The sequence below is a fragment of the Eptesicus fuscus genome, chromosome 9 (genome assembly GCF_027574615.1).
Source record: "Eptesicus fuscus isolate TK198812 chromosome 9, DD_ASM_mEF_20220401, whole genome shotgun sequence".
NCBI lineage: Eukaryota > Metazoa > Chordata > Mammalia > Chiroptera > Vespertilionidae > Eptesicus > Eptesicus fuscus.
The window spans coordinates 76224394-76251742 of NC_072481.1; the positions used below are offsets into that span (position 1 = coordinate 76224394).

A 27349-nucleotide genomic window follows, 5' to 3' on the forward strand; every position below is an offset into this window, starting at 1 on the left:
AAAAAAGTCACTCTCACTTTCCGACCCGATGGCCGAGAGTCCAGCTTCTCCCCGTAGGTGCCTGGGTCCCCCGAGTGTCCCCAGAAACTGGCTTTCAGAGTGATCGAGAGCTTGTCTCCCTTTGGGTTGAAGAAAAGCCGCGCACCCAGCCGCCCGCCGCCAGCCCGATTCGTGTGCCTCCGTACCTCAGCTTTTCAGCGATTGTGCTCCTTTCTCTTCTTAGTTGTAAATCTTCCACTCAGCCAGCTTTCCCGTGGTTCTGGGTGGTAGACGTTTTTGTCTTTTAGTTGTGTTTTTGAAATTGTTGTGTGAGGCAGCAGATTAGTTGTTTAACTATGCCGCCATCTTGGTTCCTCCTCCTTTTTTTTTTTTTGAATTAAAAAAATTTTGTAAACATTATCTTTCTTGTTGAAAGTATTACAGATGTCCCCCCTTTTAATGATAGGGCATTATTCAGCAGCATTTTCCCCTACCACCATCAATGCACAGTGCCTCACGACATAAACCCATCTTCTTGGGTAATGTCAGTTAACATAAAGGGAGAGGTACATAGCACCTGCAATGGCAAGATGTTTTAAATCACAGACTCTCAGTTAGAGAGATTCTTCACCCGTCTGTTCTCATTACGAGCATGCAGGCGAGCACGCAGGCAACCACAGGTGCTCCTTCACCGTGCAATTTAACACTGTCATTTCAGTTTAAAAATCTTAGGATTCTGTTGAGGAGTAAAGTAGCGTTCTGAAGCCGAACCTGGCTTTTTACTCAAACCTGGCTTTTTAACGCGGCCTGACGATGCAGCTACTCTCTTTTGAGCGCACATACACACCTAAGTGCTTCGCCCATTTCATTACACCTTTAGAATAAGAGCGCAGATAGGAATCGGATGGGGCTGGGATTCAATTAGTGTTTGTGTCAAACAATATATGTTTTTAATTTTGAGGAACACATAAACTGGCTGTACTTGAGACGATTCTGGTGCTTGGAATTTTATCATTCTGAACGTGAGCAGGTTTCCATGGGCTAGGCTGGTGGTAACGGTGAGGGTAACACACAAGCGACACCTATTAGTGCTGCTGGTCCAGTTTATGTCAAGATGTGTAGTGGCGAATGCCCCCCCCCCCCATGCTTTCTCTGTGAATGCGGGCTGTTAGAGATACTAGAGCACTGACTGATCTTCTGGGGGAAGCTCAACAATTGCTTGTGATAAGGCTGGTACTTGATTCCTTTTTAGTTTGTGATTATGAACTGATTCTTTGTTGCTCACAGAAAGGTTTTCTTCTGAGGAAAGCAGCAACAAGAACCCCTCTTCCCTGCAGGGCAGGCTAGATTCAGGCAGACAATTGCTCTCCCACCATGTTGGCAACGTGAGTTGCCCATGTGTTTTTGAAAACATTATGAAAGGAGAACTCTTATTCACTGCTAGTGGGAGTATAAAGTGGTACAACTCTTCTGAAAAGGCAATTTAGCCATAAAATTCAAGCAAGAATTTTTTAAGAGTTCATATCCTGCAATAGGATCAATTCCTAGGAATTGAATTACCTTAAGGAAATCAAATGTATTCATAAGCATGTTCAACTGTTTTGAATAATAGTGAAAAATTAGAAGTCTCCTACATGGCTCAAAAGAAGTGAATGATTAAATGATGGAACTAAAATGCACCCATTGAAAATGATGTCTTCAAAGAATGTTTAATGATGCTGGAAAGTGCTCACACGATAATGGAAGGTAAAAACCACAAAACAAATACATGTATTAAGATGTCATTTTTATGAATGCATACACATTTCCTACATTTTTATGAGTGTAGAGAAAAGAGAGGGGAAGGAAGTAATCAAAATGCTAAGACAGTGGTTCTGAGGGATTTCAGTAATTTTTTTATTCTTTTAAATGATTATAATAATGAGACACCCTAAGTGTTATTTAAATATATTTGCATGCATATTTTGATGAGCTGTAGCCTACAGGAGTAGAACAATAGCCATTTGTGCTCCCTGTTACCCTGTTTTGTTCCTTGTAACCCAAAACAGTGGTGTCACTTGCCTGCACGCCTGGTGGCGGAGACCATTTGCCCTTTTGTTCCATGGCAAAGGTTTTCTTCTATTAATGACATCCTGGTCACTCTATCTGACCAGCCCAGTAAGTGCAAATAATTGGGTTCCCCATGATGGAAAAAAGATTATTTGCAAGCAGATATCTGTATTTGATTATTTCATGCTTCTCCATCAGGCTGTGCCAGCTTTTTAATAATTAGCACATCACCTGGAATTTAATTCTGAAGACATGAGTTCCCAGGTTATACAGCATTTATGTGGTGAGTTCCTCTTAAAATGGGGAACTGATGATTTTGTTGTTGTTGAATGCCGAAGTACAGGGATGAAATCTTTGAAAAGAGGCGTGGAAGGGGTATACGCCCATTCTGCTCTGCTTGGCCCTGTCTGGTTCTACACAGATACCAGGAGCTCTGAACCGAGTCCCAAGGGTTCCCGCCCTTCAGGGGCAGCACTAGGAAGCCAATGGAGCTGTGCACACTCTTTTCTGTGACTCCTGGAGTCCCTTCACATTGGCACAGTTGAAAGGCATCTGGGAACATTCTATTAAAGCTGTAATGTCATTTAGTAAGAAATCCAGGGAGCAGGGGGTTCAGCCAGGGCAGGAGCAGCAGGGAGACAAGGCTGGGCCCAGGCTGAGGGGTTGGGACCCTCAGCTACTGGCTCCAGGCTGTGGGGTGCACAGTGTGCATTGCACCGTGGCCCCTCTGGTTGCTGTGCACATTGGCCCTCCCGGCCTAGGTGGCCGCGGATTAGAAGTTTGCTGTACTCGTGCCAGACTTCTTGCTTGCCTGACTCCTCGCTTTCTTAAGTATATAAATATCACACGTGGCTTGGTATTATAAACAAAGAAGTAATACAAACATAAAGTAACTAGAACATTTGCTGTTCTTCTGAGGGAAGCTCAACAATTGCTTGTGATAAAGCTGGTCCTGGATTCCTTTGAAGTTTGCGGTAGAACTGATTCTTCTTTGTTGCTCACAAAGGGTGCAGATCAAGGTGCTTCTGAGGGCAGCAGCAAGGACTCTGCTGTGTCCATGAGTTTCCATTTTATATCCCACATATTAGTGAAATCAGATGGTTCTTAGCTTTTTTTCTGAGTCACTTACTTCACTTAGGATAATATTTTCTTTTTTTAAAAAATATATATTTCTTTATTGATTTCAGAGAGGAAGGGTGAGGGAGAGATAGAAACATCAATGAGGAGAGAGAATCATTGATTGGCTGCCTCCTGCACGTCCCCTTGTAGGGATCAAGCCCGCAACCCGGACATTTGCCCTTGGCTGGAATTGAACCTGGGACCCCCCAGTCCGCAGGCCGACGCTCTATCCATTGAGCCAAACTGGCAAGGGCAAGGATAATATTTTCAAGGTCCATCAAATGGCAGTATTTCACCTTTTCTCATGGCTGAGTAGTATTCCATTGTGTGTATGTACCACATCTTTGTCCAATTCTCTTGAAGGACACTTCTATTGTTTCTATGTCATGGCCACTGTGAATAATGCTACAAGGAACATAGGGGTATATGTATCTTTGTGAATAAAAGTTTCAAGTAGAGAACCAGAAAAGGGATTGCTGGGTCATATGGTAATTGTATTCTTAATTTTGGATCTAAAATGACCTGTTGGAGAAGATCTTTGAATGTCAGAGCCAGCTTGATGCTGGCCAGCCAGTTGTGTGACTGGTTGGCCCTTTTGATGACTGCGTTATCTCACCCTACCTTTACCAGCACAGAGAACTTAGCCACTTTAGGTCCAAAGATTAAGATAAAACAGGTAGGTTTTACTGAACTATTGCTCAAAACTGAATTTTGTTTAATGTTTTAAAGACTAGGTTATTTTTCTGTTGGGAGTTGGTATGGGAAATGGAGATGGATGAATGGATACCACTTCTGGTAATTTGCCTAACATCTGTATCAGGAGGCATTGATTTTGTGAGGGGAAGTAGATAGCATTGTTCTGTCTTTATTTATTTTTTGCTCTAAACACATCTCCAACTGCCCGTTTTCCTTTAATTCCCCCCTATATTTCCTTATCTAAATTCGACTAATAATCTTCAGTTTAGGAAGAAAAAAAATGGTTTTCTTTGGCTTTTCTTTTTTAATCATGAAAAGAATTCATGGGACAAAAAAGAAGTGGTTCTACCTCCACCGTGCTGGACTCAAACCTTCATTTCACAGTGGTCAGATGGTTCCCATGGATTCAAGTGCCCGGTGCCAGCTGACTGGTGTTTACAAACCCAAGGACAGGGCATACTCTACAGGGGGTGGAAAATCCGAGCGCAGCTCAAGTTCTAAGGCCTCATTGTCCTGTTCTTTGGCTGCATCAAGGGGCCTTTTTATGTCCTTCCTGCGTTCGTAGTAGGTGCTTGTGGATGCTGGGTTTTGCATTTTTGCAAAAAAAAAGAAAAAAAAAAAAGAAAAAAGAAAGCATGAGTTCCAGCCACAAATCAACAAGCATGTCTTAGATTGTGTTATATTTTTATTAGAATGCATCATGGATGGTATTTGAGTTTTATTTTAAAATATATTTTTATTGATTTCAGAGAGGAAGGGAGAGGGAGAGAGATATAGAAATATCAATGATGAAAGAATCATCAATTGGCTGCCTCCTGCATGCCCCCCAGTGGGGGATCGAGCGCGCTACCCTGGCATGTGCCCTGACCAGGAATCGAAGCATGACCTCCTGGTTCATAGGTCGATGCTTAACCACCGAGCCACACCAGCCGGGCTGAGTTTATTTTAAATTAAATAAATAATTTATTTTAAATTATTTTTCACGGATCTGAATCTCAGTAACTTGTGCAATGGAAGTTTGGCATCTGATCTACCCATAAGTTTAAATAAGTTGATCAATGAAAATGTGTTCAGAGAGGACTTTTCTCTGAGCAAGAGCATATGGCTCGTACACGCTCAGAGAAGTAAGAATGTGGGAGGATTCTAAATTAATTCTTTTCAGTGAACAGGTTTTAGTTTGAGGATTTCAGATCTGCTTTTTCATAGGTCATCAGTCTGTTATTTATCAGTGACCACATGTGTGAGATGTTTTTTATTTAAGATGCTAGAAACTTCTTCAGATGTCTGACCAGAAGCAGTATATTGTGGAAAGGATCATCTGGATGATGTGTAACAATATTTGATCCAGAGCTTCTTCTTTTCCCAGAAAAGGGACTTTTTTTTTTTTTCTAAACAAGGACAGCAATATGGTTTTTACATAAACCTAGTGGTGCTGGTTTCATATTGAGTAGTTATTTATTGACGTTGATCTATTCATTATTACGAATTGCATTGGTCTAGGTTCTCTGAGGAGCAGATGCCAAGATAGGAACAGAAGTATGAGAGATTTATGGGGTGAAATGCCTGGGAGGGAAAATGGGGAGGCCACTGCATGAGGCTGGGAAAGCCATCAGATTGAAAGCATGTCTGACCTGAGATGAGAGGGGATCAGAAGGAAGAGAGGTCTTGGGCTGCGGTGCTGTTCTAAGTTTTGGCAAGTTCAATGGGAAATCATTGAGCTAAAATCCCCCAGGGCAGAGGAAACCATGCCAGGATAGGAACAGAAGTATGAGAGACAGGCCTGGAGACGTGGGCTTTGCACAGACAAGGTGGCAGAACCAGAGGGCACAGCTGGAGCCGGTCAGTGATGCGTTCTCAGGGCCACCCTGTAGGTGAACATCAGACTACCACATGCCTTGCTGGACATGTGTCAAATCATGGAATGTATTAAATTGAACCCCTGATGGAGGGGAACAAATGCTGTATTTCTACAGAGATAGAAAGGTAGGTTAATTTCTTGAGCCATTTTATATCTTTGTTGATATCTATATTTTAAGGGCCTAAAAATAAATGTATTTTTATGAATGAAATAAAATGTAGGAACTTACTTGGTTTGCAAATTGCATAGGCACCAGAGAGTGTGCCTCAAATTTAAAAATTTTGTACTGGGCCCGGCTGTGGTGCCTCAGTGGTTGAGTGTCGACCTGTGAACCAGGAGGCCACGGTTCGATTCCAGGCCTGGGCAGATGCCGAATTGCTGACTCAGTCGTGAGTAGGGGGCATGCAGGAGGCAACTGATCCATGTTTCTCTCCTCTCATGGATATTTCTATCTCTCTCTCCCTCTTTCTTTCTCTCTGAAATAAATAAAAATATATTTAAAAAATAATAAAAATTTTGTACTGGGATTTGTGCAAGGAAGAGTGGGATTTTTAATCTTGCAGGAGAAAAAAGGCTTTAGAAAGAAAACTGTACTGCTTTGAAGGTCACATTAGAAACTACCTTCCATGTGATGCTTAACGTGAGTCCCTCTCAAGGAAAACAGCTCTTGGCATCTCTTATACACGGTGGGTCAGAGGCCTCATTGAATATCAAGTAGCTGCACAGGTCTGGTCTGGTCTGTAAGATCAATTTGATCTTCTAGGAAGCGTCCAGGGAGCCTTTATTTCTGGGACCCAACTCTCAGTGTTCTGGAAAGGCAGCTATTTTTTTCAGTATAAAAGAGAGTAGTCACCTCAGTGTTAGCTCTGAGCACGTCTTGCTGCCTTGGCATGGCCACCTCAGCGGCTGCCTTGTGTGCCACACCTTCTTCTCACCAGACCCGGCAGAGCACAGGTGCCCTTTTCTTCCCCAGTCAGACTCACTCATCTCTTAGCCTTATACGCAGCATTCAGAATCTTGTTTCAAACAATGGCCATTGGCCACTGGGCTTTTGCAAATAAGATATAATGCTGGGTGTAAGGATTAAGATTTCAAAGTGTATTTGTTGGTACTTTCTTGAAAATGCTTTATCTTGTCAGTTTACATTGATAGTTTAAAATATACCATGCTTATTATGCCAAAGAGATGGAAAGTGGGCATCAGAATGAGAAGCATTAAAGAGGAAAATGGACTCAAAGTGGTGGCTAAGTGCAGGTGACACACATCACACTTGTGTCCGATTCCATCCTCCACGCACCTGGGCCTGGCCTGAGCTCCGGGCACTGAGGCTGTGTGGCATCCCGGGGTCCTTCGGGGACACTGCCGTAGGACATTGATCATAGCCTCAGCATTGCCTATAAATGAGGCATCAGTCCCTAGGGGTCAGAGTTACCAATTCAGTAAGAAGCTGTAGAAGGAGATCAGAAAACCAGGATAAATTAAGAAGGTTTGAAAGAAACGATGGTTGTTAAAGCAGTGGGATTTTATCTTGTCTTGGGCAAGAATTGAGCTACTAAAAGTACTAAACTAGGGTAGACAATTGGAAAAACAGGTGCATTTGAAATATTGTAGTTTTGTTGAGATAAACAATTCATATACCATACAATTTACCCATTTAAAGTATACAATTCAGTGGGTTGTTTTTGCATATTTGCTGAGTAAATTATAGAGTACAGCTATTCACCACAATTAATTTTACATTTTCATCACTCTCAAAAGAAATGTGTATGCATTAGCTATCACTCCTCATTTTCTCCCAGTTCCCCAAGTCTAGGCACCTAGCCGTCTACTTCCTTTCTCTGTAGATTTGCCTGTTCTAGACATTTCATATGAATGAAACCATATAAAATATGGCTTTTTGTGTCTGGTTTCTTTTACTTAGCATGTTTTTAAGGTCTATCCATATTGTAGCATGTATCAGTACTTTATTCTTGTTACTACAGAATAATATTTATATCATTTTATTTATCCATTCACCAGTTGACGGACATTGGGGTAATTTCCTTTGGGGCTATTATGAATAATGTTGCTCTGAACATGTGTGTACAATTTTTTGTGTAGACATATTTTTATTTCTCATGAGAATATACCTAGGAGTGCGATTGCTTGGTTCTATGGCAACTCTGTGTTTAACTTTTTGAGATACTGCCAGATTGTTTCTAAAGCAGCTGCACCTTTTAATATTCCCACCAGCAGTGTACAAGGGTTGCAATTCTCCACCTCCTGGCTAACACCTGTTACCTGTCTTTTTGATTCCAGTCCTTTTACTGCTTGAGAAATGGTATCTCATTATGGTTTGATTTGCATTTCTCTTATAACTAGTCACCGTTGAATGTCCTTTCGTGTGCTTATCACCATTTGTATATATATTTTTAAGAAATGTCTATTCAGATCCTTTGGCCATTTTTAAATTGGGTGTCTTTTAATTATTGAATTGTCAGAGTTCTTTATGAATTCTAGCTTACAGATACCTGATTTACACACATTTTCATGCATTCTGTGAAATGCCTTTTCATTTTCTAGATCAGGGGTGGGGAACCTTATTTCTGCCAAGAGCCATTTGGGTATTTATAACATCATTTGTGGGTCATACAAAATTATCAACTTAAAAATTAGCCTGCTATATTTGGTCAGACATTTAATTAACTCACCCCTAATGCCTTGGCAGGACCAGACCAATGGATTTCGTGGGCCTTATACAGCCCGTGGGCCAGACGTCCCCCACTCCTGATGTAGAGAAAGAGAATACAAGTTGCAGTGGCACTTTTGCTAATCTTGATTATTTTCCATCTTCCTTTTAGGCCTCTGATGATTGTCACTCAGAAGATCACAACCTTGGCATTCCAAGTTCATGATGGTGAGAAAAAATCCTTCCTCCTTGCTGAGTCCACCTGACACTTTTTATATTCTGTACACTGTCCCAAGTTTAGACAAGTGCTGGAAGATCTTGCTATATCTTGTCCAAAATTCGTAGGCCTCTTAAATTGTAGTTTTAACTTTCCTAGCTATTATTTATCATTTCCCTCCTGGATCTGTAGCCTAAATTTCCTGAAATATTTGCATTGAGAACAGTGGGTTTTCTGTTTATTTTTACAATGTTTTAAATTTAAGTTAACTTATGGTGCTCTCTGCCCTTCCTTTTCAAATTTCTGAGAAGCTCATGAGGTAATAAAAGATTAAACAGCACTGGCTGGTTAACCAATTTTTTTTTTTTTATTGATATCAGAGAGGAAGGGAGAGAGAGAGAGAGAGAGAGAGAGAGAGAGAGAGAGAGAGAGAGAGAGAGGAACATCCATGAGGAGAGAGAATCATGGATCAGCTGCCTCCTGCATGTCCCCTACTGGGGATGGAGCCCGCAACCCAGGCATGTGCCCTTGACCGGGAATCGAACCCGGGACCCCCTGATTCAAAGGCCGACGCTCTATCCACTGAGCCAAACCAGCCAGGGGCTAACCAATTTTTAATGCTAGTTTTTTGTTTGTTTGTTTTGCTTGGACAATTACCTAATGAGATTAGCCTGACCCTACAAAGAGCTGGGAGAGGAAGCTCTTCTCTTTTTATAAAAAAAAAGAACATTTTCTTTACTCAGACACTTTCTAAAAATGGCCAGAAAATTTTATTTCCACTATTAAAACTGGGTCCCAGGGAAGGAGAATGGCACTTTCGCTGGCCGGAAGATGGGCTTACTCGATGGCAGGTGCAATTAGTAAAAGGATAATCTGAGGATTTGCTCCTCTCTGGCAAATGCTTTCTGACGGCTGAAACGTCTTCAAGTGTTGACAGATGGAGCTGCACAGTCTCCACTAGTCTTGTTTCCCTTAAGGCTTGGAAACCAATTTCATTTTGACTCTGTGTGTTTCTCATTCATAGTTAGCGACTTAGTCATTCTGTAGAGAACTGGGTAATTTTATACGAAGGATGGAATCTTTCTAGGGTGATAATTGTCCTGATTTGCCCAGAACTGAGAGGTTCCCTAAGATATGAGATTTTTAGTGCCCAAATTGACAAGGTCCTGAGCAAACCAGGGTGAGCTGGTTAGTGTTTTTGTACCTGAAAATCTACTTGGTAGCGGTTAGAGACTAACATCTGCAATATAAATCAATAACTAAAATCACTTTAATTTCTGGGATTGCCCGATTTGTACTATTTGATGAGGTTGTAAAAAAAGTGAGTGTGATTTTTTTTTTTTAAAAAAACACTGCTTCTTATGGTTTTTTTGTTTAATTTACTTTTGTTTTTTATACAGGCTTTTTGCCTGAATTTACTTTAGTAAGCATTCTCAGTTTATTTTCTGGACCATCCCTTACATACAGAAAAATGTTTGTTTGCCTTTGTCTTTTTCTCTCGTGTGTGGGAGGCAGAAGTAAATTCTGGAACCACTCTGCCTTCTCTTAGGCTTGTTTTTGAGTTGCCTTTATGATTGGTGACCATATCAGTCTTAGCTGAATACACAGTTACTTTTAAAAATTTATTTTTATTATTGAAAGTATTACAGATGTCCCCCATTTCCCCCCCATTGACTCCCTCTGCCCACTTCCCCCGCGGAGGCCTTCACGGCACTGTTGTCTATGTCCATGGTTTATGCATATATGCTTACTGGAGGCCAGGTGCATGGGTGGGATCCACTCAGCCTGGCCTGCACCCTCTCACAATCCGGGACCCAGCAATCTGCCATCCCTGTCCCCCACCCCCAATCAACACCCCCCGCCGAGGGATATAGCAGTGCCGAAGCGACAGGAGGCCAGGGAGGAGCCCCAGTCATGAGCCCGGCTTCTGGCTGAGTGGCGCTCCCACTGTGGGAGCGTACTGACCACCAGGGGGCAGCTCCTGCGTTGAGCATCTGCCTCCTGGCGGTCAGTGCATGTCATAGCATTCTGGTTGTTTGGTTGTAATGGTCGCTTAGGCTTTTATATATATAGATAAGTTCTTTGGTTAAATTCTTCCTGCCCTCTCCCCCCTTCCCTCTGAAATTTCTGATGCTTATGAGATGACCCTCCAGTTTCTTTGACACTCATGTAATGAACATTTTATGGGAAGCACAAATGTGATTTGGTTGGGAGTTTTTCTGGCATGAATGAATCTTAAAAGAAGTAAAACCTCCCAAGAATTCTTCTGTGTTTTTCCTGCATTCAGGATTATGTTTCCTGTGTTTTAGAAGAGAAAAGTCCCTATTTCTTTCCTCATTACATTCCACACCCATTCTCTCAGCTTGTACCAGGCGTCTTCACCCAGCATTTTGGAGAAGTATTTATGCTAGTGTAGGCTGCAAAGTTAGGCTTATGTTTCTTATGTAGCAACAAAAGCATATATATACAGCGTAGTAAGGAGTGTAGGAGTTGTGGAGGGTGCTCTGTGATCCATGCCCTACCATGTGAATCGACTTGGAATAGCTCTGAATTCTCCCCTCTTCATAAGAACCTGTAGAGACTTTCCTTACACAAGGACTTGTGGGGTAGTGCTTTGCTCCAGGGCATTTAAAAAAAGAAAAAGAAAGTTTTGATTTATGAAAGAAAAATTAATCACTTTTTTTCGGATGAGTTTTATAAGCTTCTCTTAAGATAAGTTATCTACTTCACTGAAAACATTTCTAAATGTTTTCTTTCTCATAGGACTAGGTCGAAGAGCTGAAGACCTGTCTGCTGAGCAACACCGACTTGCTGTAAAGTAAGTTAAATTTAACAGTATATTCTTGAGTGCTTTGTATATCAGTATCTAGAGATCTTCAATTTTTTAATCCGCACCTGAGGATATGTTTTTTTTTAAATTGATTTTATAGAGAAAGGGAGAGGGAGGGAGGGAGAAGGGAGAGAGGGAGAGAGAGAGGCATCAATAAGTTGCTTCCCTTATGTGCTCTGACTGGGAATCGAATCCACAACCTTTTTGGTGTACAGGATAATGCTCCAACCAACTGAGCCAGGGTGAGATTTTTATTTTTAAAAATATTTGCATATAAGCTTCACTATGTGTATGTAATAGCGTTTATTTAATGAATCTGCTATTGATGGACCCTTGGGCGTCTACCAGTCTTTTGCTTTTGCAAATAGTAAATGATGAATAACCTTGTGCATAGGTCATTTCAGATGGGTTTGGGTAGAGCTATAGGATCGATTCCCAGAAGTGGGATTGCTGGGCCAGAGAGTAAATGGATCTCTGATTTTGTTAGTTTTGCAGGATTCTCCTTCACTGGGGTTGTTGAAGGAGAATATAAATAAATAAAATAAACTCTCATTATTAGTGAGAGTTTTAGAGAAACAGAACTCTCACTAATAATTGTTCTAATTCAAAAGCCAAGCAGTTTAATGTCTATTTCAGAACTATTTTTATGGGGCATGTGTCTCAGGTCCTCAAGAAACAGTAACCAATGCAAATTAGTATGATTAAATGCCAGCATGAAAAAACATAGGAGGTAAAGCTGGAGAGAGAATACTGGCTGGGGAGAGGAGGAAGGAGGAAGGCTGATGAAGGTGGACTTTGGCCAGTGTTGACATGCAGTAGAAAGGGGGTGGGTGTTTGAGAGGGAGGAGGCTATGCAAAGTAGGAGAATAGCATATGAAAATAGAAATGACATGTGGGGTAGCATATTGGGGATGGTGGTGCAGCCCTGGCCGAGAGCTCCTACTAGAGAGTAGTAGGAGGAGATAACTGGGAGGAGTGAGAGGGTCCCAGGTGGTAAGGAGATTGAGTGCCTCCTTTCTTCATTAAGAATTTGAGACTTGGAACCTATGGAAGATCATTGGAAGAGTCTTCTGAGTCAAGTTCTTTGCTGAGCATTATGGGTGTGTAAGTGCTATAGGCATAACTCACTGGTCACCAGTGGCATTTTAGGAAGCCTTTCCCCACAATTCTGTCTTGCTGGAAGAGCATGCCCCTCCAAATGCCATTAAAGGACTACACAGAATGGCTCCTACAGACTATTTTCCCTGCTGCTACCCTTGTCTGTTTACCTCATGCCTGGATGCCAAAGCAGATAAGAGACTGTTTACAGCGGTGTTTTTGTGAGGCTTCTTCAAGTAGAAACTGGTTCCACTCATCCTTTGTTTTGTGTTTATTTTAGTAATTGGCTATTTGAAAGCATCTCAATCAACTAACAGTAGGTTTAGATCCCCCCCAACCCCTGCCTTATATTTATTACCTTCACCTTCTCCTGTAGACTGCCAAGGTTGATGAGAAAGCATTTTGCAGCCTCAGAGTTGCCTTTGCTCTAGACCCCACCCTCCGTGCTTATGGTAGTGATCCGCCAGCAGAGGGCGCCACGGAGTGCTGCCTCTCTGAGCCTCTCACCTCATTAACTTTTCCTTTCAACAAGATTTCTCTCTTAGGCGGAGTTTTAGAGAAACAGAACAAGGAAAGATCCCGTTATGTTTAATAAACTGTAAAGATAACACTCGTGTTTACGATTTGCTTATTTGAAAATATGAAAGAAAAATTAAAGACTGAATACTTTTCAACCTTTTTAAAAAACTTTATTTTCACAGAGTAAAACCCTCTTTTTTGGAATACTTAAGCTACCTTCTCAACTTCATGAGTGTCATAGCTGGACCGTGTAACAACTTCAAGGACTATATAGCCTTCATCGAGGGGAGACATATACCCATGAAGCTGCTGGAAGTGAACTGGAAGGAAAAAGGTTTCCACAGCCTGCCAGAACCTTCTCCCACTGTAAGTTTTTAGTGCCAAGTGTTTACCCAGACGCCCCAAGTATAGAGTTTTGCTGCCAGGGCTGACTCTCACTAATAATTGTTCTAATTCAAAAGCCAAGCAGTTTAACAGACAGTTTGGCCAATAACTTTTCCCTCCATTTGTTTAAAATACTGATATTGGCATTTATTTGCCGTTCTCTGTATTGGAGGAACAGATGCTTATTTCACAGAGCTGGTCATTGGCTGGGAATATTAAAGCAATCCATCCATTAGTCAACCAGCCAATATTTAGTGCCTACAATGTTCTCAGCGCTGTACTAGCTAACACATTCAAATTTATGGGTGTTTTGTCTTTACGAATATAAATTAATACACAGCCAAAGGATAATATTCATAAAAGCTGGGGGTGGGGGTGGGGGAGGAAGTGGGGACCAGAATAAATGTGCTTTTTATTGGAGAACCCACTTGTTTCCAGGGAAACCAGTTTTACACTGCCCAAAGCTTGGTTTTAGTGCCTTTGAGAGAGTTTAAGATGGTTTCTTGAAATAACTTTTTAATTCCAATCTGAATTTTATTCATCTCAAAGTAGTCTACATAGGGTAACTTAGTGAACTTTACAAATATGGTAAACTTATTCAGATAAACTATCCTATATTTAAGGGAAATTTGTCATTAATTAAAGGAATGGGGGAAATTGGATAAGGGAGAAAATCAGGATAATTCAAATATTTCATAAATGCTAAAGTCTAGGCAAAATTAAGTATTTGAAAATTTAAGTGACTTATTAATTAAGCATGAATTTTCAGATGGTTTTGACAAGGCTCCTCAGCACCTTCTAGTTCGTCAAATGTCTCAGCTCCAACTTGTTACTGAAACAAAGTAGGAGTGAAGTCACCATGGCGATAAGACATCAAAGTAACCACAGGTGTTTCCACATGTCTGTCACAGTAGTGCTTTGGTGTTTCACATGCTTCTGCTTAGAAAATATTATTATTATTGAGTCTCAATGAATATCACTCTCTAGGAGACTCTTGCATTTTGTGCACAGAGAAAGTGAAGCGGGGAGGCTGTGTTTTGGCTAAAGACACATCGATGGGAGGGGCTGGCACCCATGAGCTAAGACAGGGGACTGGTGCCCCATCAGTGACTAAGTGTGGTGAGCATTTAAGGGGGAGCCAGGCACTGTTCTCGGTACCTTATATTCATTCACTTAAAACCCAGCCCACCCTCTGAGGGAGGTGCTGTTACTATCCCTTTATTACAGTTAAGGCGTCTGTTTTTATAAAGTTGGGAATTATAATTGTGTTGATGTTAAGTGACATTCCCTGGAATGCCAGGGAAACTGGGCAAAATCACTCCATCCAGAGGAATTTAAAATGTCAGTATAAAACATTAAAAATAAATGTCAGTACATTTCCCTGACCGGTGTGGCACAGTGGTTAGAGTGTTGGCCCACACACTGAAGGGTCTCAGGTTTGATTCCAGATCAAGGGCATGTACCTGGGTTGCAGGTTTCATCCCTGGCCCTGGTTGGGGTGGTGTGCGGGAGGCAACTAGTCCATGTGTCACTCTCACATGGATGTTTCTCTTTTTATCCCCCCCTACCTCCCTCCTTTCCACTCTGTAAAAATCACTGGCGGGAAAATACTCTCTGGTGAGGATTAGCAAAATAAAAAAAATGTCAGTACATCTTAACCCCAGGGCAGGCGACATTCATCCTTCCTGGAGGGTTTCTAAAGCTTTCCATTACCTGCCGTGTCCTGGCGCAGGCATTTCATCACATGCACACAGAATCTTCCGAACTAAGCTCTGGCCTCCCTGCTGGCCATTCCAACCCATTTCCTTGGCTGCTGGCTTCAGAAGTGGGAGGCAAATGGCTATTTCTTTCGGATGGAAGACTGCCACCCTGTAGTATCTGTTTCTCTCATGTTTTGGGTAATGAAACCATCTACCCTTTGTTGGTAGAATTTGCTGGTAAAAGTTTTGTTCCATTTTAGACGCCTCCAGTCCTCCAGTGTGAAGTATGCTTTGCATCTAAATAGAGCACCCTGCCTCTCGTGCCATTTGTGCCGCGAGGAAGAACGCCTGTCGCCCCTCCGTCAGGGAACGTGGCCAGAGCAGCTGTCCCAACAGCTTTGCTCTCCACGGGCCCTGGCCAAACTGTCTTCCTCCTACAGAATCTTCTGAGCGGTCCCCCTGACTTTCCCCCCTCATTCCAGGGAGCGGTGATCCACAAGCTGTGCGTGACCGGGGTGTCTCTCCTGTTGTTTTTGACGCTCACGAAGACCTTCCCGGTCACCTGCCTGGCCGATGACTGGTTTGTCCATAAGGCAAACTTTCTGACTCGGCTGGGCTACTTGTATGTTGTCATGCAAGCCTCAAAGCCCAAGTACTACTTGGCCTGGACGTTAGGTAAGTTTGATGGAGTGGCCCTAAATGAAGGAGGGGGGAAATGACACTCGTTGGATGGCTCTGCCAGAACAACATTTCGGATCACCTAACCAAAACAAGCCCAATACGTAATGGGAAGCAGTGGGGTCAGCGTCATTTTCTGATCCCCAGGGAAGCTCTCCTCTTTGCCGCCATCATAAACCCAATTGTGCGTGGTAAGGAGAAAGCAGTCCTGGTTTAAACCCAGGGTTATTAACAGATGGCCCGCCTAGGAAGCTGCTTCTTCCACCAGTCAAATGGCCATTTAGTGCCATGGGCGGTTAGGGGAGAATTCCAGAATGACCCGGCTTTCTTGCAATTTTTCTGGGCAGTATACAATGTTAGATACACATTAATTTTACCCACACACATGCCAATTTAGGTTACACTTTAAAAGAAATAGTTGGTTAAGCTTTTATGCTTTGGAGAGAAGCTGACTTCAACTCATTTTTTTTTTTTTAAGGTAGAAAGTTCAACTTAATTTGGTTTTAACACACTTTTTTCTTTCCCTGTGATGTACCTTAGTCAGTACTAAGTTTCTCTCTTTTCTTTTCAAACAATTTTGGACTGGAAACGTTTGCAGCTTAGCTGAGTGAGCAGTACACCCTTCCATTTACTTACAGGAATGGTAAAGGACTTGGATAAGGCACGGCCGCTGTGTGCATTTTACATCTGGACCCTTTCAGGAATGGGACTTTAACCTCGTAGCTGAAGTGACGGGTTTGATGTCCCAGAGCAGTGACTGTTTATAAAGCTGAATAGGTTATTAAACTCAGATCCCAGTGCTTAGCCCGTATTTCATGAGTGTGGGCGAGGCATTACTGAGTTCCTCTTTTCTCATTTCATGCTCCAAGGTTTTAGCCCCAAGGTGTAGCTACTAACTTTTTTTTCATTTATTATTTTCATTGCGGTAAAAGTATACGCAGCGGAAATTTACCATTTTTACCATCTGTCGGTGCAGGTTAGTGGCACTGAGTTCATTGAGGTGGTTGTGCAACCGTCTCCACCCTCCACCCCCAGAGCTGTTCCCATCACCCCAAGCAGAAACCCTATCCATTAAGCAGAGTTAGCTCCCCAGCTCCCGGTCCACATTATTTCTAAGGGTCATTGTTCAGGGAGAAGTTTGGTCCAAATAGTTTGTATGTAACATTTGGCCAGAGAAATCTCACTTAGAGCTTCTTAAAATTTTGTTTCCTGTCACATTCAGTTTAATTCAAGGAGTTTTTGCTGAGTACCATGTTCTGTGCTACGAGGAATTAAAAAATAAGACATGTTTTCCATCCTTAAGATTGTCACGCTCTGTGGGACCACAGACGTGGGCACCAACCAAGCAGTTCACATGAGGGCTGTCCCAGGGGTGGGCAGAGGAGAGGACAAATGTGGTCATCAGGGAGCCTTCAAAAGTCTGCTTGTATCTCATTCCTTTTTCTGCAGTTGCTTTATTATCTAAAAGTCATTTCCTTAGGAGGTAGGCATTATACCTTCTATGGTTGGAACCTTACTTGGAACACCAGGCTATTTTTCTGTGTGAAATTGTATTTTCACTTTGATCTAACCTCAGCGCGTGCGTGTGTGCATGTGCGTGCGTGTTTGTGTGTGTGTGTAAGATCGAGAGAGAACTGCTCACTCCCTTTGCTATCTTCTACTTCTTCACTTATCCTCCTTCTCTCTCTCCTCTCCCTCCCCTTCCACTCCCACATTCTGTATCTCAGGGTTAATGGGCTGGCTTCTGGACTAAATCGGCTCCTGTTTTAAGGAGGAAAGAAAGGCCATTCCATGGCCTCAGAGGGAAAGTCTATGAGGTGGGTTGTTGCCTGCGGGTCTAGGTGGGGTGGGGGTCCCAGGGAACGGGGGTGCCTGGCACTGTTCTGTGCTTTGGGGAGTTCCCCAGCTATTAGGAGGGTAGAGTAGCTTTGTGGGTAGCTTTCTCTGTGGACTTGGCTCTTTTTCTTTTCTCCGCCCCCGCCTTATCTTTTTTGGTAGCTTCCATAGAACACTTCATTAATGTGTATGGCCTCAATCTGAAGTTCGTTACAGTTTAGGTTGCGTGGGCTGGTCTGCAATTAACCTGTGTATTATTTATAAATAAAGTAGCAGTGAATAGTATGACAGGGAATATTTAAACTGCTTAACTGAGTAATTGTTTTATCCAGCTGCTTAAAACACCATTTACATATAATTGATGTACTAATTATACATGATTATAAATTTAATCCGTAAAGCTGGCCTCTTGATGAATCTCAGCTGAGCTACACTGCGTTAGCCTAGTTCTAGTTACTGTTTATAGTGAAATAATACAGCTATTTTCTTTTGATTTAGTGTACAGCTCTGTTCCCCCGCCCCACTAATTAGTGAGACTCAACTTTAGCCCAGGCTGTGTTCTAAAGAAAACAAACTGTAAAATATGGGTGTCTGAATTAATTTATCTGTAATGATATACGAGAGCCATGTACAACATAAAGCCAATTTTTCAACATCCCTTTAAAATAGGTAACATTATTATAGCCATTTTATACTCAAAAGAATAGGTTTCTACAAGTTCAAGAACTCGCCCAAGGCCATGCATTTACTCTGATGCCAACGTGGAGAGAGGAGCCCAGGAGATTGACCCCCAGAGCCCGCCCCTCACCACTGTGTTCACGCCGCTGTGAGCTGTATTCCATGAGAAATGCCTGTAGAGTGATTTACAGAATCCTAAAAGATAGCAAGTGTGCTCGTGCGTGAACACACAAACACAGGGTAGTTATTATTCTGATTTTTTTTAGATCAGGCCTGGTCAGCCAGAGCTGAGGCTGGAGGTGGGACAAGGCATTCAGGGGTCCCAGCACGGCCAGTCCAGCCCTGTTTTCAGTTGTCAACACAGACCTCAAGGGCTCTTCCCCCAGATTAGTTTATCTTCTGTCCTTCACACATTTGTGCCCACACAGTTAAAACGATTAGTTGCTTAACTGGCCCACTCTTGCTTTGCTTTTCCACTGAGCTCCCATCCAGTTGGCCTGGGAGACTGACGTAGCGGGACTCGGCACTTTCCTCCTCTCTTCTAAAAGAAACCAGACCGTTTTACAGCGAAGCCAAGTGTAAGATAAGTGACGTTAAATCATCAGCTATGAAGGAGACAAACAGAACAGGTGTTCTCTTGTAGCGCAGCCGTCAGAAGTCCCTCTGGAGTTGGGCCTGAATTCTAGACCCAGAGGAACAGAGCTGCAGGGAAGGAAGGTCTTCTGCGGTCTCCTCCCGATCGCAGGCTGTACCTGCCGTGCTGTGCTTTCATCAGTTTCATTACAGGGTTTTCTTTTAAAAAAGAACCAGTGAACTTGAAATAAGACCACTGAAGTAAGAGGATGGCTCTCTGGTCACTGTAGTAAAGTTACTGGTTTCATCAGGTCTTTGTTTACAAAAAGCATTTCATTAAAGGGGTTGATGAGAAGTGCACGCTCCCTGCAGGGGGCCCTTTCTTAGGGTTCCGTGAAGTCACCTAACAATGGTAGCAGGAGCTTTCAGACGGACTTTATGGGCGGGACGGCTTCGGTATGGTGTCCACGTGTGGTCTCCATGGCAGCTGGTCCCCATTTCACATCTCTAGCTCCCTTCTTCTTGTAACCTGAACGTTTCTAACTGCATCTCAGCAGCCCCAACTGATATCCTTCCGGCCTGTCGCGCTTCCTATGTTCAGAATGAGCTGCGCTTTCCTTTTCAAAACTGGGTCTCCCGACTCAGTGCTGTCTTACCAGTTAACGTCCTGCTGTCTTTGATGACAGCTTTTGGACCCCACGGGTCCTCGTTTCTTCTTCCCGTCTCTGCTTCTGAGCTTAAGTGTATTTTCCCTTCTTCCCTTTCTCCTCCTATATCCAGCGGGTCACTTAAGTCCTCCTGTATCTTGCTTCGTTTTGGTTCTTCCTTCCTCTCATTCCCGTGTTGTATTCTATAAGCATCTAGTGCCCTTCTTCTTACCTATCAGGTGCTCACTAAATGCCAGTGAATGAATAAGAATGAATAAAAATTGAGGTCACCAAAAAGCCACACATGTTTCTCTGATTCACCATGGCACCAGGCCCTTTAAATCTTTTTGGTGTCCTTTCCGAGGAAACTGCCACCTATCTCTCAGCCTTAAAGCGAGACAGACATTGGAACCTTTTAAAGCGACAATGTGACTTTTGTTCCGTATCCTAACGTGTTGTTTTGAAAACCATAGCTGATGCCGTGAATAACGCAGCTGGCTTTGGGTTCAGCGGAGTGGATCAGAATGGAAATTTCTGTTGGGATCTGCTTTCTAACCTAAACATCTGGAAAATCGAGGTGAGTCTATGGTGCTTTTGAATCCAGCTGCGATCGCTTATAAAGCAGTGGTTTACGTTGAGTGCAGTGTCCAGGGATCTTCTTCATCGATGTCTGCTATAGGGAATGCCAGGGCCAGCAGCCTCCAGGACTTGGTGCATCTTGGAATATTTTTCCTCTTTGTTTTATTTTCTTTTTAAAAGATACTTTCTTGATAGTTTTAATGGTTCAAGGAATAATGACACAAGAAAATCTGAAAAAGAGCCAGGAAAATCTCTTTGGTTGTTTCCATTCCTGCGCCTTCAACGTGAAGGTACAGAATCCATTTTCTCTTGTTCACATTCTACTTCCTTCAGTCAAGAACACAGACTGGCCCTAGCCGGTTTGGCTCAGCAGATAAAGCATTGGTCTGCGGACCAAAGGGTCCTGGGTTCCATTCCGGTCAAGGGCAGGTACCTTAGTTGCAGGCTCCTCCCGGACCCTGTGTTTCTCTCACATCGATGTTTCTCTCTCTTTCCCTCTCTATAAAAAAATCAATGGAAAAATATCCTCCGGTGAGGATTAACAACAGCAACAAAAGAGAACACAGACTGGAAGCTTCTGCATTTAGATTTCAATTTTGCAAGTGCTCTCTGTGGTTCCTTTGGAAACAGTGATAGTCCAATTGCGTTTCAGAAGAATTGCCATCGCGCAGAGCTTTCAGCCTCTGGAAGCAGTGCAGTTTTTCTCTTCGCTGGCTTTGTTCTCATGTCTTCCTCATCGCAGGTGGTCTCCTTGGGGCCATGTCACTTGGCTTCCTTGGCCTTGTCAGCAGTGAGAGCTCCTAGGAAGACCACGTCGCAGACCCACTTCCCCTGGCAGCGGGATGGAGTGGGCATGGTTCTCAGCAGGCAGAGTGTTGGTTCTCCCGCCAGGTGACTCGGGTTCGTGGCTGGAAGGGTATGTGCAGGGAGAGCAAGAAGCCAGGGCCGTGGAGACTTTCCACCTGCCACCCACGTTAGGTGGACACTAGGCCACAAGAGTTCTTGGGGCGGGGGGATACCTTCCACCTTCTTGATGCCTGAGTCTTCTCTTCATCTCAAGTGGGCAAGCTCCAGCCTCTGGAACAACCTGTCTCATTTTCAGAAAAGCAGCGTAGAGAATCTCCATGCTTCTCGCTCCTATACAGATGATGTCAGAGGGAGTCCACAGGTGTTATGGCTTGTCTCCCTGTTTCTACCAAAATTCTTCTCTCCCTCAAAACTCCTGGACCACTGCTGGCTGCTGCGGATGAATGTCCTTCACGGGGGTTCCCTCTGACCTCCGGCTGCCCCCCAGTCTCCTCCGCTGTGCACACAAAGACAGTCATTTCACTGGGCCTGTGTTCAGGGTGAAGGGCCAACTTATTAAGTTATGTGTTTGTTATAAAGAAAAAGCAGAAGGAAGAGCTTTGCATTTTCAATCGAGTTGCTATAGAGGAAGGAGCTAAAGAAAACTAAGGCAGTCCGATTTAGTTAAGGTTCCTACAAGCTGTGTGTATGACATTTTATTAGCCATAGAAGATATGGATACATAGAAGTCCTTAGGGCTTTGAAATAAAAGCTCACAATACAAAATCTGTCTATTTACATCTACCGATGATCTTTCTTCTCTCCTTCTCTTCTTTCTTTCTAAACATATTACATTAGGCCAGCGTGTGACCTAAGATTTTCTTATGGTTGAAACAGAAAAAAGTGGCACTTGTACTTCCTACCTTCACTAGGCATCTGGTTCTTGAATGTTCGTTTCATGCTTTCCACCGCCAACCAGCCTTTGCTAAGACCTTTTTCTTTTAAATGAGGAAACCTTGTTCATGGCTTGTTTTAGAATGTGTCTTCCTCAGAGGATGATTTATTTGTGTCATTTGGTGATATTTCTTTCTTTTCTGTATTGTGACTCCTTCATGTGTAAAATCTCTCACTATTCTAAATACAATGGGAAGCATTTGAACCTGTGCAGCTGTTTGTAGAATAACTTCACAAGACTGACCTAGTTTATAGATGGCAACACAGTGAAAAGATGACAGTAACATTGCAGCTGTCTCCATAAAGGCACTCAATTCACACGATTAAACTTTTCCTAGGGCAAATCCCCTTTTAAGGTATTTAGTTTTAAAATTCCGATGACTTAAAAATTTTTTTTTAAACCAGAGAGGATGGAAAACCCACAAAACGTTCCTTCAAGTTTTCCTATAATTTGAAAATAAATTGAGAAAAATTGAGACTTTGCAAGCCAAGTGTTCGTCAGTCTCATAAACATCAGGATGTTCCTGCCTTCGGTGGAACAGCTGATGCACTCTTGACCGAGGAGTCACTAGTGAAACAGCACATCTGGTCTGCTGCCAGGGAAATTCTGGGGAGGACTTTCCATTACTTGGGGTATTTTTAAAGCTAATGATAGGTGTTCCTTCCTTCTTTTTAGACTGCTACAAGTTTCAAAATGTACCTAGGAAACTGGAATATTCAGACAGCTACTTGGCTAAAGCGGTAAGAAAAACAAAAGTGACCTCATTCCTCACGGCCCTGGGATATGTTTAGATGGGAGTTGTTAGATGAACAGCAATAGTAGTAATGTCATCTGACACTTTTGTTTTGTATGAACATCTATGCCCTCTAAGTAAAAAAAGTAGAAATATAGTGATTTGAGAAGATCAAATAATAGAGCATGTTTATTTTAATGTATCAAACATTTAATCCTGCCATTCCTATGTACCAGGCACTCATTTAATCCTATGAGATGTTGGTAGTTATTATCCCCATTTTGCAGATGAGCAAATTGAGGCACAGATCTGTAACTTGCCCAAGCTCACCCAGCGAATGAGTAATAGATAAGAGCCCAAGCAGACCATCTGCAGAGCCAGGCTCTTAACCTCTGTGCTGCGCTACCTCTAACCTAGAGGAGAGCCTGTTGATCAGATGTCAAAGACTGACATTGTCAGCATCCAACCACTGAAATCCTGGTATTTATCCCTAGCATTGAAAGCTTTATGCTACCCCAGATATTTGTGCTTTTAAAGTTTGTATTTTTATTGATATTTCTGTTTCCTTACACATTCCAAAATTAAAAACATTACTTATTATGGAACTGATAATATGTTATCCCGGAATAATATACTATCTTTGAAACTCTAGCTAGTGAATATTCCTATCATATAAGTGCAGGGAGAGTATAAAAATGCTAAGCTATAGATTCTGCTGTTGGTAAGTAGCATTTTTCTTAGGTGAAAACTGGGTAAAAGAAGAGACAATGTATAGTAATTCCCCCAAAGTAAGCTCCTACAGTCTTGTCTGAAAATTGAGCTGAACATGCAATTTTTGAAAATTTATCCTTAATATTGCTATTAATTTTGCAAATAATTTTTGAATATTGAGTAATCCCAATGTACCAAGAGTTTTAGTCTCCATTAGGAGTTTGTTTTAAGATGACTGAACATATATGTATGCACATAAAAAATGAAAAAAATATATAAAATTATTTGATTTATAAAAAAGATAAAGAGGGTAAGAAACAAGTACCTATGCAAACTATTCCTCATTTAAAAAAAACAAAACATTATACAAATGGGGTCCCAGTCCTGTTTTTCTCCCCAAATGCATTGTCTTTCCATGAAGAGGGAGCCATAATCCTTAGTTTGGGTTTAAATCAGTTACTTTTGACAACCCATACAGTGCAGGATTGGTGTTAGCTGTTTGAATTTCTATTTTATGTTCCATTTGGGTCCTCCCATTTAGTAAACCTCGTAGTGGCCTCCTTTCAGTGCATTGGCAGTTCTCAGACTGAGCTTGGGAGAAAGTCCCCTGCCACTTTGTGTTAATAATCAACAAAGACGCCAAAGCTCTCCAGGGTGTTTTGCTGACAATGTCTTAATCCACACACTATCACTCTTTAAGGCAACTTCATGGATTGAAATCCAATGGGCACAGTGAGAACTGAAAGGTCCTATAACCAACACTTTGATTTTGGGCTGGAGTCATTCCCAAATGAGCTGAAAAGGGTTGCAGAGCTGGTTATGGCACAGGGGCTAGGCTGAAAAGGTAAATTAATTTACACTAAATGAGGATATCTGCTTCTAAAGAACCTGATTCCAAGGTTTTTAGTGCCAATGGCACTTATTTATCCATAATTATTCCTGGTAGATTAGACCATTGGTGGCAGGGGCTGGCCAGAGCCTGACCACTTGGATTTTTATTAGACACTAGAGGCCCGGTGCACGAAATCGTCATGGGTGGGGTCCCTCTGGGTGGCCTGCAGGGATCGGGTCAAAACCCGCAGTCCAATGCTGCCTGCAGCTCCTACCTGCTTCTCCCGCTCATCCCAGCCCCACTGTGCCTGCCTCGGGCTCACACCCAATCAGTCCCAATCGGGAGAGGCTCACGCTGCTGCAACAGCGCTTGCCAGCCATGAGCCCTGCATCTGGAGCCCTCCCAAGGGGAGTGACCTGCGGGATCGGGCTGAAACCAGCTCTCCGACATCCCCCTAGGGGTCCCGGATTGCAAGAGGGCACAGGCCAGGCTGCGGGACCCCACCAGTGCACGATCAGGCCAGGGAGGGACTGCAGGAGGACTCCAGGGCATGTCCGGCCCATCTCGCTCAGTCCCGATTGGCCGGGCCCCAGCAGCAAGCTAACCTACTGGTGGGAGCATCTGTCTCCTGGTGGTCAGTGCACGTCATAGCGATTGGTCGACCAGTTGACTATCTGCCCCCCTCCCCCCCCACCCCCGTGGTCAGTGCATGTCATAGTGAGCAGTTGAGCAGCCTTAGCATATCATTAGCATATTACGCTTTGATTGGTTGTTCTGCCATTTGGTCTTTTTGCATATTACCCTTTTATTATATAGGATAGAGTAATGGGGTCAGATCATTTACTTCTGTGGAGGTTAAAAGTTCATGTGAATTGCCTACCTGATAGTGTTCAAGAAAACGTGAGTTCAGGCTGCTTGGACTGCATTGCGCGTCCCTGAATAGGGTTAGGCAGGCAGGTCGTCAGGAATGAAGCACATGATTTCTGTAGGTCTGATTTGAAAAGATGCCAGTGTAACTGGAGGTTCCTGGTTTGTTTGACCTGTGGCTGGTTGTGCCTGCCTCTCTTCACAGGGTGTGCTACGAGCGTGTCCCCTGGTACCCCACAGTGTTCACCTTCATCCTGTCTGCCCTGTGGCATGGTGTCTACCCTGGGTACTATTTCACCTTCTTAACTGGAATCCTCGTCACCGTAGCAGCCAGGACGGTAAGCTTGCTTTGGTTGTGGGGTCTTTTCCTTAGTAATGTAATGTCTGTATGTTTGTTGTCATTTAGTCCTATTAGGAGTCGGGGGGATGAGAGGGTAGAAGTGATGTTTTGAAAAAATCAAACAGAAGTCTTCCCATTAGAGAAATACTTCAGTATCTAGGAGCTTGTGGTCATCAAATGGTTTATCATTTTATTTTCACATTATTTACAGAGTGTGTTTGCAAAAGAAAAGGAATTTTAGGAGCACCGTTTAGTAACTTAAGAGATGAAAACATTTTTAATCATTAAAGACTGTGAACATATATAATCTGCTAATCACAGGTGACAATGATTATTAATTAATGTAGGCTTCATAAGACTTCATTTTACTTATACTTCATTTCTCATTTCATTATCCTAAGCCCAGAAATAATTCAGTCTGTGAACAGCCAGTAAAATCACAGCCGCAGGAACTGTGTTCTGTTGGAGATTGCTCCAAACTCTCATGGCTGATCCAATTGAATTAGTTTGTGTAAAATCCTTTGGATTTTATAAATTTGGTTCTCTAGGTTTTTTGGGAAGTTTGTCCTAGACTGTTCCTACTTTTTGCTGGCAGTAGAGCAGGATAATAAAGGAATAAAAATATGCCTTCCCTCAAAGAATGAGATGAATATGAATATAAGTAACTACAATTCAATATGCTATAATTATCAGATGCCAAGTTTTATATTTGATTTTATTTCAGCCTATGATAATGATTTTGGCCTTTCTTATTCATGTGCCAACAGCTTTAAATGACATTTGTTGAACTGTATAAGCTATTCACTTATTCTTTAATGTATCTGTTCTATGAATATTTTAGGAGCCCTACTTCAGTGTTCTAGGTGCTAAGCTACTGTAGTGAGCAAACACAAGAGGCCCCCCTCTCCCCATGGAATTTTTAGTTAGGTGAAGGTTCATTGGGGTATATGTGTAAACAGTATGGATAATTGATTACCAGTCATGCTGATTAGCACACTTTAAAAATTAAATATATATTGTACATATTTGTGAATAGAAACCAAGGAAGGCATTTTCTTTTCTCCATCTTATATACCTACTTGGATTACAAAAGAACATTGAAAACCAGAGGACAGGACAAACTAAGAAACAAAGGCTAGAGTTTTGTTTGTTAATTTATTCAGAGTATTATTTCTTAAAGTGTCTTTGGTTTAATTGATCTCAACTGGCATAAAAGCATGGATTTATGTAAAACTTTTTTTTTTTGGGGGGGGGGGTGGGTAGCCTGGAAACATTTTTTTACAAATTAGTAAGGTGGGGTTGGAGCAGAGAGGGTTCATAGAAGAGTATTCCCTTTTTTGTTTTTTTCCCCGAATGGAGAATACAATCAAATAGGCATGAAGTATCTTAGACTCGGGAACATAATCTCCTACATGCTTGCCCACACTGCCCCCACCATGGATGGACCTCTGGCTTCTGTCCAGAGGAACCCAGAACGAGGAGAGGAGTCCACTCACCAGCCGCCCGGCTTTGGGGCTGACCTACCGATAAGTCAGCCTTGGTTTCAGCTCCGCCTTTGCTTATCGGATCTGGAGATTAGGTGCCTTTCTGGAGCAAATCTAGTCACGTGTCAAAAGACCTCCACATGAGTATATCTTTTGAACGAGCATTGTCCATTTCAAAGAATTTCTGTGTCCCCGTCTGTCAAAGGAGTATAATGATGCTCACATTATAGGCTTGCTGGGAGAATCACACAGGTAAGCATTAGCACAAGCTTGGCATGCAGTAAGCACTCAGTAAATGGGAGCTGCTCTTATTATTAATGCTAATATTACTTTATTACTGTTATTCAAAGGAAATAATTAGGAAACACTGCAGAGATTTGTCTACGAGGGTAGCATCACAGAATTGTTCACTCTAGCAGGGGGGTAGCACCCAAGCTAACTTTTCCATCGTTAACTTATAATTGTATTGGGGATTAATACTTACTGATGTGAAAGAAAAACAACAACAACCACATCATGACCTATTAACTACT

General features: G+C 42.5%; 1 protein-coding gene across 1 annotated transcript in view; it reads left to right on the forward strand.

The window, feature by feature from the left end:
* Positions 1–27349, forward strand: part of MBOAT1 (membrane bound O-acyltransferase domain containing 1) — a 114363-nt gene that overhangs the window by 72884 nt on the left and 14130 nt on the right. The window contains exons 5-11 of the mRNA XM_008146072.3: positions 8542–8597; positions 11350–11404; positions 13216–13399; positions 15600–15792; positions 20003–20106; positions 22525–22589; positions 25198–25330. Coding sequence (XP_008144294.2) covers positions 8542–8597; positions 11350–11404; positions 13216–13399; positions 15600–15792; positions 20003–20106; positions 22525–22589; positions 25198–25330 — 790 coding nt within the window. The remainder of the gene's footprint in view (positions 1–8541; positions 8598–11349; positions 11405–13215; positions 13400–15599; positions 15793–20002; positions 20107–22524; positions 22590–25197; positions 25331–27349) is intronic.